Source organism: Polypterus senegalus, chromosome 13 (genome assembly GCF_016835505.1).
Source record: "Polypterus senegalus isolate Bchr_013 chromosome 13, ASM1683550v1, whole genome shotgun sequence".
NCBI classification, from domain to species: Eukaryota; Metazoa; Chordata; class Cladistia; order Polypteriformes; family Polypteridae; genus Polypterus; species Polypterus senegalus.
In genome coordinates, this window is record NC_053166.1 from 62,672,935 (window position 1) to 62,686,895 (window position 13,961).

General features: G+C 37.0%; 1 protein-coding gene across 2 annotated transcripts in view; it reads left to right on the plus strand.

The window, feature by feature from the left end:
• arap3 (ArfGAP with RhoGAP domain, ankyrin repeat and PH domain 3) overlaps nt 1-13,961 on the plus strand; it is a 172,225-nt gene that overhangs the window by 108,029 nt on the left and 50,235 nt on the right. For both annotated transcript variants that reach the window (XM_039774588.1, XM_039774587.1), the window contains exons 3-5: nt 8,771-8,832; nt 9,287-9,357; nt 10,134-10,198. In XM_039774588.1, coding sequence (XP_039630522.1) covers nt 8,771-8,832; nt 9,287-9,357; nt 10,134-10,198 — 198 coding nt within the window. The remainder of the gene's footprint in view (nt 1-8,770; nt 8,833-9,286; nt 9,358-10,133; nt 10,199-13,961) is intronic.

The following is a 13,961-nucleotide window of genomic DNA, read 5'->3' on the forward strand; positions in this document are numbered from 1 at the left end:
TAGGTCCATGTAAAGCAGTGTTTCTCAAACACTGGGATGTGCCGCGGGTGTTCATGGGTTGCCATTATTGGTTCCCGAGTGGGTTGCAGTAGGTCACCTAAGCAATCAGCAGCGATACGTGATATGTATCCCCATTTTAAGTAAGTCTGTATCACTGAGGTGGACCCCTATCACAATCATTTCAACAAAGGGGAAATTTGCAGTTGCTTCTAGTGGGTCGTCAGTGAATTTAAAAAAGGCAAAGCAGGGTTGTGGGACCATAAAGATTAGAAACACTGGTGTAAGGAAGGTGGTGTGAGCAGAATGCCTAAGAATTGCCCATGTGGAGCAGCATGGATCAAAATAAACCTTAAAGAGCCCTTCAAGAGCCAGAAAACATATGAGATCCTGTGAAATAATAATAATGAAAGGTTTATTAATGCAGCTGATTTTGGCAATTTCTAGGGCATTATTTTCCTATTGTTTTACTATGGCCCTGGCCATAAGCATGAATCACTTCAACTTGGTGCATGACTGTAGAAATTACATCATTTTCATTGGGAAAAACTGTCCTGTCCTGACAAATGGCTGCATAAACAGCCCAGCTGAGAATGACACCAGTCAATTGTGCAGTTGTTTAGATTGTTCCTTGGTGCTATATTTGAAAGAAAATGGAAGCATACAGTTTTTCTTATGCAGAACACCATATGTATGCTTTGGCAAGAGCATTAATGCATTCTGAAAATAATTATTTGATAATGAGTGTTTTTGCCTGCAACTGAAAAGTTGTTCTTTATATACAGTAGAATGACTTGCAATGGTTAATAAAGACTTACTTCGTTGTGCAATTAAGTAGGATTTTGTTGTGCAGTTTTGTACAGATTTAATAGTGCTCATAAGTGTACTAGGTCAAACAGATTGAAAACTTGCAGATGTACATGTTGAAAAAACTTTTTTGGTTTGATTACTCACATGGGTATCCTCTTAAAAGCCACACAGCTTCATACACAGTAGGCGAGTATCCTCCAAATTAGGTGCAATCACAATATTACTTATGATGTGAATATTCATAATAAAAATGTACAGTTACTACACTTATTTTAATAACTGTCTTCAAGCATACATTGTAACAAATGCCACCTACAAAGGGTAAAATGCTACACTTCTCCACCCTAACAAGGTTGTAGTAAAAGATCCAAAAGAACCACCCACCAAACTTCATCCATGGCTATTCCCACTCCTTAACAAGAAATTTGATATTAATGTGCAACAAATAAACAAGGAACATGTTTGATAAAAATACTGTATTAATGAAAACAGATAACATAATATACACATTCAACAAATTATCCCAACACACTGTACAAAACAAACAGAAATTACTAGTTGAGTTCCTTAACTTTAGGAATTTTAAAAGTAATCAACAGGAAATGACAGTGCATTCAAAAACAAAATAGTCCAATTTAAATGTTGTGAGTGATATGTAAACAATGCCAGCAAAGTAGGTGAAAACAAATCCATCATCAACATGCAAGACTTGGGGATTAGCCTTGAGGAGTTCCTGTTTACCACTGTTCAGAAAGAGTCCTTTTCTAGCTGCTCACTAAACACACTGTCTAAAGTGACCACCACTTCATTATTGATCAGCCAGTATTTTGTTGGCTGGCAGTAGTTGTCACACAGTGCACCTACCGATATTTATACTTTTCAATGTATGTATTACTGAAGTGGGTGTTCATGGATATTTATTGCTTTGTTTTCTTTCTGCTCTATCACCCTTTAAAAGGATTTCTGGTGACTCCAAAACCGGTGTTTGTAGCTACAAATAACATCTGCTTTGAAGGGCTATCATAAAGTGGCACCCCATATTCTACACAATTATAAGATAATCCTTGGGTGATTAAAACAAATTTGAAGGTATGGGCAACAGAAAAAGTTGAATGCACACTGCCACAGTTACAATATCTTACAGTTTTGAATCTGCTTCTTCCATTATCAGGTTGTCAACAGCTGAAACTTGTTCCAACAAAACTGGTCACAAGCCAGGAACCAAACCTGAATGGGATGGCACTTCATCTAGGAGCAGATTTATATACACATACAGTACATATATACATACTGTGACAAATGCCTTTTTTACTGTGAATACTGTGTCCTCCTTTATATTAATTTTGAATTCAAACTTGTTGGAAATCAGATCTTATTCTGACAAATAATATACAGGAAGGAACCAACCCTAATTTCCAATGTCTTACTGTTTATATTAAAATATGCATTTGCCTGAACCTCTTAATCTGTTGTCAGCAGCATTCTTCATAAGTCAGTTAAAAATATATCTTTAATGTACTTCAGACTTTGTTGGGTGATAGCCACAGATCTGCCCAGTATCTTGATTTTGCACTTCAAAAGTATTTCTATTTCACTGGAATTTTGGCTTACTGTGACATGTTTTTTTGTAGAAAAATGTTCCAACAATAAGTATCTACAGTACACTGTAATACTCTAAACTGGTTTAATGTGGCTCTGTTCATAGCAATTATCAGTTTGTATGTCATGCCATCACGTAACAATGGTAAATACTTGCCATCCCAATCCCATTGGCTTCTTTTTATTCCTTTTCAATAAATTTCTAGAAAAGTCACTTGACTGGAATGAGGTCTTCCTTTTTTTAGCTTGTCGACATCTGGATGTGTGCCACGAAGTTCCCCCTGTTCATTTTTTACACAGGCTAAGATGGTTCTTGAAGAGGGGGATGGTTTCTAGTCTTCCTTCATTGGCAGTTCTTAATAGGAGTTGGAGCTGGACTTTATGTTTGGGAAAGACAAACACAAAGCCTGAAGCAACAGTTGTAGAAGATAGAATGCTGAAAAGTCATCTTTAGTAAATTTATTAGATATTCTGCGTTTTATGGACTGCTGTTCCTATTGACTCCTTTGTTAATTCATTTAGTTTTTTATATGCTTTTTGAATGTAACCCCTGTTTATCCATTAGCTGTAAGTAAGTTTTCACAATTGCATATTGTCACTGCAAGTAGTTGATTGATTCATGTACACATTTCTGTACTGTTCTGATCTGCCCACTACCTGAAGTGAGTCATTTGTGACCTGAGTATACCAGTTAAAAACACAGGTTCACATAAAGAAGGTTTATGACCTTTGGTCAGATTGCAAGTCTGGAAAGGAACTGTTGAAAGACAAAGATCTCTTTCATTTAGTAGATTACTTTGTTTCATGCCTCAGCAGTGATGTAAGACTTAACTCAATTGTAAGCCAAATGCCAGTCTCTAGTCTTTTTTGCATTCTAAAACCAACATGGCCATCCTGCTACTCAGGCTATGTTCACACTGCAGTTAAAAGTAACTCAATTCTGATTTTTGACTAATATCCCTTTTTTGACTGTTCAGTTATTCCACTGATCAGAATTCAATATGAGTGTCAACAGATATCAACCCTAAATGTGTCATGCATGCACGAAAATCATGAAAAAGAAATTTGTCAGAAATGTGACCTAATAGACCACCATGAACAGCAACAGCTGCTGCACCACGTAACATTGTTTTCATTGAGGATGTCTGTGAACTCATGATGGCAAGAATTAGATTTTTTTGCAAAAAGGGGCTTGAGGCCTACAGAATTATATTACAATAAAGCAGGCCAAGAACATTCCTCATGCAGCAAAAAGAGGATAACTTTGAACCAGCTTGACTTAGTAAACTACCTGCTGGCTTCTGGCCTAGCAAACCCCAAAATGAGCAGCTGGCTTTGGAAGTTCAAAAAGACTATAGAAGCTCAGAAAATATAAAAATGGTTTGCTAGAAAGAAAGAAACCATAAATCTCTGATTAACAGAGACAAGTCCCTCGTAGAATCTTTATAAGGGAAATTATTTATTACAAAAAATAGGAAACATATTACAAAATGCTCAAAGGAACAAAAATGTAAAAATATTCACCTACAAAGGCAATCCAAGATAAACAAGTCCCAATATGAATTCCACACAATCCAATAATAGAAGCAAAAGTGTATATTAAAAAAGCCCATACGAATTCTCCAAACAACTTACAATGATACACTAGCTGTTTCTCTTGGTCTGGCCCTCAGATAAAGGCAGAAGGAGTAACCAGCAGCAGTGATGTCAGGGTGATCCCGCCTCCTGGGACCAGCCTCACAATTAGACATTAGTTTCTAAATATTAACATAACAGAGAATAAATTAAAATATAAAAAATAATAATTAAAAAATTGCAATAAAAACTAGAATACACAAGGATACAGAAAAATGCAGAAAACAAATTGATCCATCCATCCTCTTCCGCTTATCCGAGGTCGGGTCGCAGGGGTAGCAACTTAAGCAGAGAAGCCCAGACTTTCCTCTCCCTGGCCACTTCTTCCAGCTCTTCCGGGAGAATCCCAAGGTGTTCCCAGGCCAGCCGGGAGACATAGTCCCTCCAGTGTGTCCTGGGTCTTCCCCGGGGCCTCCTCCCAGCTGGACGTGCCCGGAACACCTCACCACTGAGGCGTCCAGGAGGCATCCTGATCAGATGCCCGAACCACCTCATCTGATTCCTCTCGATGCGGAGGAGCAGCAGCTCTACTCTGAGGCTCCTCCCGGATGACTGAGCTCCTCACCCTATCTTTAAGGGAAAGCCCAGACACCCTGCGGAGGAAACTCATTTCAGCCGCTTGTATTCGCGATCTCGTTCTTTCGGTCACTACCCATAGCTCATGACCATAGGTAGGTAAGGGTATCAACTGGTAAATTGAGATCAACTGGTAAATTTCACCACGACAGACCGATGCAGAGCCAGCATCACTGCGGATTCCACACCAATCCGCCTGTCAATCTCACAATCCATTCTTCCCTCACTCGTGAACAAGACCCCGAGATACTTAAACTCCTCCACTTGGGGCAGGATCTCGCCCCCAACCCTGAGAGGGCACTCCACCCTTTTCCGGCTGAAAACAAATTGAGTCTTGAAAAAATGTGTGCATGAGCCACAATGTTTCTGTCAGAAAACACATAGCAATTGGGCTGTATTTGCTGGATACAGTCACCTCAAATCTTTATTAAGTCCACAAATTTGTCTTCTTTTCATTTGCATGCTGAGTGGTTACTGTAATCCATTTTGATTTTTAACACAGAGATAAAACATTGTATAAAGATTGATATAGAATTAACAGACAATTCTGGTTCAAGCATTCAAAAAATTGCACCATTCAAGTCACATATCACATTTATTACCACATATTTTTAGTATGCGGAGTTTTCCACAATAGCAAAATTGGTGTGAGGCCTCCAAAACAAGCAAGGGAGCAGGCCAGAATCCTAACTGTTCTGCCCAGATGAAGCTCACCTGAACTCAGAGAAGTTTCTGATACTACCTGCTGACTTCAGGTAGAGTAGGCATAAAAATAAGGAGCTGGCAAGACAACTAGAAATATAGTAAAATTATATCCAAATCCCCACAAGAGGAGGGATGATCGTAACCACACGCCTTGAATTAAAATCCACCCAACCCACTATATCCCAACTATAGGGTCACAGGGATCTGCTGGAGCCAATCCCAGCCAACACAGGAAGCAAACACTGGGCAGGGTGCCAGCCCACTGCAGGGCACGCACATACACAAACCAAGCACACACTAGCGACAATTTAGGATCACCAATCCACCTAACCTGCATGTCTTTGGACTGTGGGAGAAAACTGGACTACCCAGAGGAAACCCACACACACAGAGAACATGCAAACTCCACACAGGGAGAACCCAGGAAGTGAACCCGGTCTCCTAAGCAGCGCTACCCACTGCACCACCAAGCTGCCCCTAAATTAAAACGGCAAAAAGAAAATCTTAATAAATCAAGAATTTATTTTCAGAAAACTGTATAATGCAAAGGCTCAAAAGAGGCACAGAAATTGCATCAAGGCAATCCTAGCCAAGAAAGTCACAAAATGTAATCCAAAAATCAGAATCTTTAAAACAGCACAATACAGAAAATTCAACACAGAGAACAATACTTGCTTAACTCCACAATAAACAAATGATCACCTGCTCCTGGGCCTTCTCAGCTTACTTGTACAGCCAGAGTGAGAGCTCAGGAGCAATGACATCCTAAAATCATAAGGGAATCCTTACTAATACATAACACTTGAAACTATGTGATACTTCAGACCTTGAACATGTCGGTGCTTGAAACTAAAAGGAAAGCCCTGTGATTATTGCAGCAGCTGCTTAAAAGTAGGTGTCTTGGGGTTATAAATTATGGTTCATTTTGACAGTTATTTTACAGGAAAACAGGTGGAGTTTCATTTTGAGATTAAATAACTAATTAAAATTTTGCTCATACTGATTATTAAGATATACTTCCCTTTGTTAATGCTTATATGCAGTATTTTTTCAGTCACATGTAAACTTTATTAAATAGGAGTCAGTCATTTTACCACATTCCTAAAGAAAGCAGGAAATGTGCCTGTTGTAAAAACAAGGAATAGTTACCTAAACATGTGAAATTCTACAAACAAGAGGAGATCATTCAAATATGAAATTGCACTCAAATAATCAAATATGATTATATTACACTTGGTTACAGGTTGCACCAGGACATGTAAGAAATCTCAATCAGCAAAATAATAAAGTAAAATAAATACACCCTTAAAATCATTATAAAATCATAAGTAAAATCATTAAACCCTTTCTGAAGTGTTGCATTCATTTTAACAGATTAAGAATGCAGATACTAGTCTTTCTTTATAGGATAATTATTGTCATTTTTACCTTTACAAATGTAAGCCTGCCTGGCACATCACATCAGGCTTGAAACATGGTACTATTATAGCATGTCCTTCAAGACACCCCAAGTATCTTGTTTAAGTCCATAAACCATGTGTAGGATGGGTGAACTACAGCAATCTCACTGACAATTGTAAAAAGATTTGTCCTACTGCTTGAAAGTCAGTTCAGAATTTATATCTTTCCTTTTGAGGCAAAGACATAATTAGTAGCTAGACTTTCAAGAGGCAGGGAAGTGTGAGGCCTCGGTCACTGAAACATACCACCTGCCTTCCCCACGAACGACCCCTTCTTCCAAACATATAAGTTTTGTCTTCAACACTGTTAAAGGCAACTTAATCAAGATATTCCAAACAATTAAAATCTAATGCCTTCATTTTTTCAGATAGATATTGTCCATCTCTGAAATTTATATTTTGTCAGAGCATGTGCAAACACCTGTAGCACTTTATATGAAAGTGTTCTTCCTTCTTTCAGTTTTTGTAATACAATATATACAGTAGTTTAACTAGTAACCTCAGTTAGTCATGCACAGGATGAATGATACTGTCCAAGTGAAATGGAATTTCTGACCTACTCCTGGCTGAATGCTTTGGTTTCCTTTTCAGTTAGGTTTTAGTATAGTCCTTACCATGAAATGGATTGCTGGTTTTCCTAATTTCTGGGATTTATGAAATTATTTTATTGTTATAATAAAATAGCATAATAGAACATAAAATAACCTACCTAATCCATTTCAGGGTCCTAGCAGCATCAGATGCATGACAGAACGTAGCCCTGGACAGGGTACTAGTCCATCACAAGTTCCACTCTTGAGCACATCCACACTCACACTGGGTCAATTTAGAATTATCAATTCATCTGACTAGCACATCTTTGGGGATGAAGGGCTGAAAACATTTGTGGTATAGCATGCTTAAGGAAGATATTGACATGGCCTTTAAAATCTAAGAGTCCTTGTAAAACTTTAAGACAGTGTCTTTTATAATTTTAATACGCCTTTACTTTCAGAAATTCTAAATTGGCATTCTGTGTCTGTGGGTGTGTGTGTGAGACTGGGACCTATGAACAACTGGTGCTCTGTCCATCCATTTATCCATACACCCAGTTTCTTAACCTGCTTATCCAGGGCAGCTGGAACCTATCCCAGCACTTTATCCAGAATTATTTCCTGCCTTGCATCTGATGCTGATGACATACTGTAGGCATTGTCCCTCCTCGAGTCCAAAAGTAATCAATTCAGTTTAAGACTATTACATACTTTGAATATTTATTCCTGATGAGAATTTTTCCCCTAGTAACATCAATGTTTTCTTTAGAGATGACACACATTTCTTGGCATCAGTCTCTTTAGTGTCATTTGTGCCTGTGCTCATTCATACTGTGATGAAACAAAGGATATTTCATTTACTTCTTCACTGTCAATGTTTATGCCCTTGATTTTGTAACTGAGAATTATTGGCAACTGAGCTTCAATGACTGCTTCAAGGTTAAGATAATTACATAGATAAATTGAAATAGAAGTTCCATCTGCCCTGTGGTGGTTTAAGATTGAAACATTGAGATTCTAGGCTAGCTATGATGCAAAATGCAATGTAGTCATTCATACTCTTAAATTGATCCACTAAAGTACATCACAGTAAAGATCTGCTGTTACAGCATTTGAATAGCCCCCTTGTACTGTATATATGTAAAACAGTATGTACCAATGGAAGTAGTTATTTGAAATGATGTTGATTTCATTATTTTCCAAGAGTGATGGCTCTGAGGCTAAGGATCTGTGCTGGTTTGAATCCCCGTCACTGCCAAAAGAGATCTTACTCTGCTGGTCCCTTGAGCAAGGCCTTTAACCTTCAATTGCTCCAGGGGCGCTGTACAATGGCTGACCCTGTGCTCTGACCCCAAGGGGTATGCAAAAAACCAAGTAATTTCTTTTGGGATTAATAAAGTATAATAAAAAATAATTAAAAAAAATATATTTTTTTGTTTTACTTTCTTCCTTCAGCCGTTTAAGTAGCAGTATGGTGGAGTTAACAGTGATTCCTGAGCCTTCCAGTAGAGACAGAGGTGAGAGGTTTTCTTTTTTTAATTCTTTTTTGTTAAATTTAATGTTTGTTCCTTTAGCCTTTGACTTATATTCCTGATTGACCAGTCAATGGAACAATGTGGTGGCCTTGTGGTTAGTGCTGCTGCCTCAAATCACCAGCGACATAGGGCTGATTCTTTGCTCATTCACTACCATCTTGTCTGTGTCTGTGAGATATTTCTCCAAGTTCTCCAGTTTTTCCCCCTGCTTCCCAAGGACATGCATGCCAGGCTATTTCTTCACTGTAAACATGTCCAGTGTAGGCACTTGTTTGTGATTTACCTTGTATTCAACTGGTCTTGCATCCAACTTTCCATCTATGGTTTCCACCTAGTACTCTGTTGCTAGTGTAGTGTGTTTAGAATATGGAGATATTTTATGCAGGATTTGTAAACATTATATCTTCTTAATAGCTTTGTTTTTTTTTTTGTTTAGTTTTACTGGAAGAAGAGATTAACCCATATTGTGAAACTGTGTTTCACAGAAGCAGTTCAGATCATCAGCAGGTAAGACTAATGTTGAATTATACATTGTTATGCGCATAAAAGCAACATGCTTGACACAAACAGATAGGACTCTGTCTCTTATATTTGGTAGGCTAAAGTATTGTATCTAACTTATGATTTACTTAACTTGTGATTTTGTGTTTCATTATGTGTTTAAAGCTGTACTAAAGCTATATAAAGTATGTTATAAACTTGAACATTTCATCATGCCCCGAATTTTTCAAGTCTTGGTTCACTTTTTATTATTATCACTGTTTCAGGAAAGCACATTAAAAAGTAACACAAATTCAACTATATAGTAGTGAGCTTGTGCTTTATGACCATGGCATAGCTTCACAGACAACATAATGCAGGCAAAATCCAATGTATTATTACCTATTTTCCAAACCCACCTGGTTCAGTACAGGGTTACAGGCAATCGAACACACAATAGGGATTAATCCTTGATGAAATGCTAGTGCACTGCAGGATATGCTTATGTTCACATTCCCTACTATTCACTTGAACTATTACTAGTTAATCTAACAATCTTGTCTTTACAATATGGGAGGAATTCTGCGATTCCAAAAAGACCTTTGGCTGATTATATGAAATTTTGTGTTTCACTATCATGTGCATTTTATTTCATCAACCATGTGAGTAATATATTTTTAACATTTAAATACAAATAATAGGTTTTCCTTTGGGGCTTCTGTGCAGTATATCTCCATGTCAATTTATATGTGAAATAAGTTAATATAATTTGTCAACTTGTTATCATTGCATATATTTCACAGATTTCTAAAAATCAAAGGAACACAGAGTCTGGTACTTGCAACCAGGATCATTTAGGGACTTTCAGGTAGGTGTGTACTAAATAAATACAATTGTACAAAAAATAAATAAATAACATAACAATGCATAACATTCCCAACCTTACTAATCCAGTTCAGTGTCACAAGTGTCCCAAGCCAATATCAGCAGCCCTGGCACCAGTGCTTTTACACCAAAGCAGTTACTTAGGTAGATTAGCATTTAAATGGGTTTTTTATATGTGTACTTGCACATTAGCTAAGTGCCTAAGACAAATTTAGCTTTAATAAAAAATAAAATGTGTGATTATCTAAAATATTTTTGCAATTACTTTCTATTATATTCATTTTATTGTTTAACTTATTTCTCTATAGGTCTTATCAGTACAATTAACAATAGACGTGTATTCCCTAGAAGGGCATACTTTCATAACTACTTGGTGCTAATTCACTTTCTCTCCTCTCTTCCTGTTGAAATCTGTAGTGGCAACACAAACACATTAAGTTAAGTGCCTATGAAAAGGAAATGGGGTATCAGTTAATTGAATTACTGTCTTTCAGCTCTAACTTGCACACACATCATTTGTCCATAATAGAGGCTGTGTTCCTGACTTTTTCACTGTCTGATTTAACAGAGTTGTTTTGTCACAAATGTTACAATTACAAATGATTTTTTGTTTTGTTTTGCATGAACTTCATGAAATATAAAGGTATTAAATATTGTTATGCAAGCTAATGACATTATATTTGTGTGTCATTAACCTCTTCTTTTAGATGTTATTTTGTGTGTTATGGCCAATTTAATAGCTTCCCTCTGCTCCTGTAAAATTTTTTGGAAGTGCTTCCCCCTTGTGGACATGCTTTTATTCACTGTAAATTAAAGAGAACACCCATTTTCTCCAAATTCAGCCTTACCAGGTTTTCCCAACCCCTAAATTTAAGGATTTCTCAACAGATTATGTCAACGAGCTCCAAGTTTTATGAATTATTACCGTATGCCAAATAGTTTGCCAGACAGTTTTATGAAGTCTATGAAGTTTAGTAGAAACCAGTTTAACAATATAAAAGATAAATATGAAGAAGGTTTAAATGAAATTGCATAATTTAGCTCAATAAAGTTAATCCTTTGTTATTGGTGTTTGTAAATGAGATGAAAACTGCATATCTGTAAAAATAACATTCTGTCCTAAAGATAATTTTATAGTTAAAGTTGCAAGTTTTTATTTATTTGTTAAATACTTTGCTACTTTCTTAAATGCATTTTCATGAACATAGAAACGATATGACTTAACTAATAATAAAGTAAACATCAACACACTAACACAAGCCCTAAAAACTGTTTACATATTCTATTTTTTGACAAATAGAGTCTAGTTTAGTCTATGGCAGTACATTTCTCTTTAACTAGAACAGCTGGTACAAGTGGAGGTTGTGTCAATAGAGCCTGCTAATTTTTATATATAAAAAAGCATTAGCCATAGCTAAAGAAAAGCAGAGTAAAAAGGGAAACTGAGTCTTCAGTCTGGATGTACAGTTATGCTTGGAGTTTACATAGGTTGGCAGATTACAGTGATAGTTTTCAGTACCTGTAATTTGAGACTCTGTATTTGGTATATTATCAGTTAGTGGAGAACATTTTATGATGGTGAGTGTTACATTGGTCATTCCAAACACTGAACATATGCTGTTAGCAACAAACAACAGCACCTTGCTGCAGGGTGGTATGGGGTCAGATGTGGGCTGGGCTGGGTTGGGTATTGAAGTCTGACCCTTTAAGGTAGGTATGAGATTAGATGTTAATTTATTTATTCAATTCACCTGTCAAGATAGTCATTTTTATTTGTTACCATACAAGATAAGTACCTGAATGCAGTGGTAGACCTCATTATTTGCTAACATTCTGACATTTAGAAAACACCTTGTTTTATGTGGTAAGATTCAAACAACCAAACCTTCCTAGATCTGGCCCCACCCAATGCCATACACAGCGAGGACCCTTGCCTAATGGCATGGAGAAGTTTATGATAGGCCTGTCAACAAAATGAAACTGCCTGAGATGTTAAAGCTAGAAAAACAAAGATAAAAAATAAGAGGCATATCTCTCTCTGCCTTACCAGTACAACAGCTCAACTCACTTCCTACAAAGTAGTCTACAATATCGTCCCGTGTAAAAAGCCTCACATAATAGCAGAGGAATCATTCCTCCCTGCTGCTATTGATGCAGTTTCCTCTATGATCAATGAAACAACAGCTAGTAAACAGAAAGTTATTTCCTCTATCAGAAAATACCATTGTGAGGTGCATTTACAGCATGTCAAAAGATATATGGAGGAACAGCTTATTTACAAAATCAGATACAGATGTTTCACACTTCAGATTGACAAAGCAACCAACAGCAACAAAAGCTGTTTACTGATAACATACATCAGATATGTTGATGCCAATTATTTGAAGGAGGGTTTGCTTTTCTGCAAACACATAATGAATTATGCAGACAAATTATTCAAAATTGTAAACAACTATTTGAAAGAGGCTAATTTCAAATGTAAAATCAGGGAGGTTACAAGCACTCATCAAGCACATTTCATCCAAACTGCAGTGAACATGCTGTATGATACACAGAGAGCCACTTGACTCCAAATACCTTAGTCCCAAACTAAGCAATGTAATAACAGATGTTATTGCTACAGTTAACTATATCAAAACAAGGCCAGTCAAAGCTCATATATACTGCATTCAACATTTTCTTCGGAAATGGGATCTGAACACATTGCAGTTTTATTTTACAATATATCCCGATGGCTGTTATGTGGGAAGGTGATATCGAGAGTATTTGAACTACTGGATGAGGTTAGAATTTTCTTCAAGGAAGAAAGCAATAAACTTGCCCACACATTTAATAATGACATCTTCCAAATGAAACTTGCATACCTTAATGGCAAGTTTCAGAAACTCAGTGAACTAAATCCAAAGTTGTAAGGTAACAGCATACACTTTCCACAACTTGCAGATACAGTTACATCCTTTACAAGAAAACCGAAGATTGGGAGGTCAATGAATGAAAGATGGGAATGTAGACTCATTTGAGAGCTTGAAATCTTTTATTAAGGTTAAAAAACATAACAGTGTTTCTGTGTGTGCAAGATCATATCTCAGCTTTACAAAAACATTTTCAGAAGTATTTCACAGTGGTTGATCCTGCAAAATACAACTGGATCCAAGATTATTTCAGTGAAACGCCAGCTGTTGATTTCAGCACTGCAGAACAGAAATGGTTCATTGCCGTGACCTCTGATTCAATAGTGAGGCTTCAGTTCATGACTAAGACCTTGGCCTTGGATAAATGTGTAGAAGGAGAAAAAGCAGAGAAGCTTGGCTATATGCCTGTCTTTTGCCACATCCTACCTGTGTGAGAAAATTTTTCTGCAGTTGTCTCAATGAAGACAATATACAGGTCAAAGTTGTACATTGAAAATGAACTAAGAGTGGGAATCTCAAAGCAGCAGCCCATTTCTGAAAATCTGCAGCATGCAGTGAATTCACTCCTGTCATTGAAATGTTTGCAGGGCTAGAGGTGCAATTCTTCAAAGAAATGTTCAGGTACTGTTTTTCATTAGGCTGGCAGTATGGTGTAATGTTTGAGGCTTTTAGACTTCAATCCCTCATGATGTGGGTTCAAATCCAGCTACTGTGTGAAACTTTGTGACCATGAGAAAGTCACTTCACCTGCCCCTTGGTCAACTGGAGAAACAAAAGAAATGTAAATTATTGTATCTCAGATGTTAAGTAACTGTATAAATAGTATTTTCATAG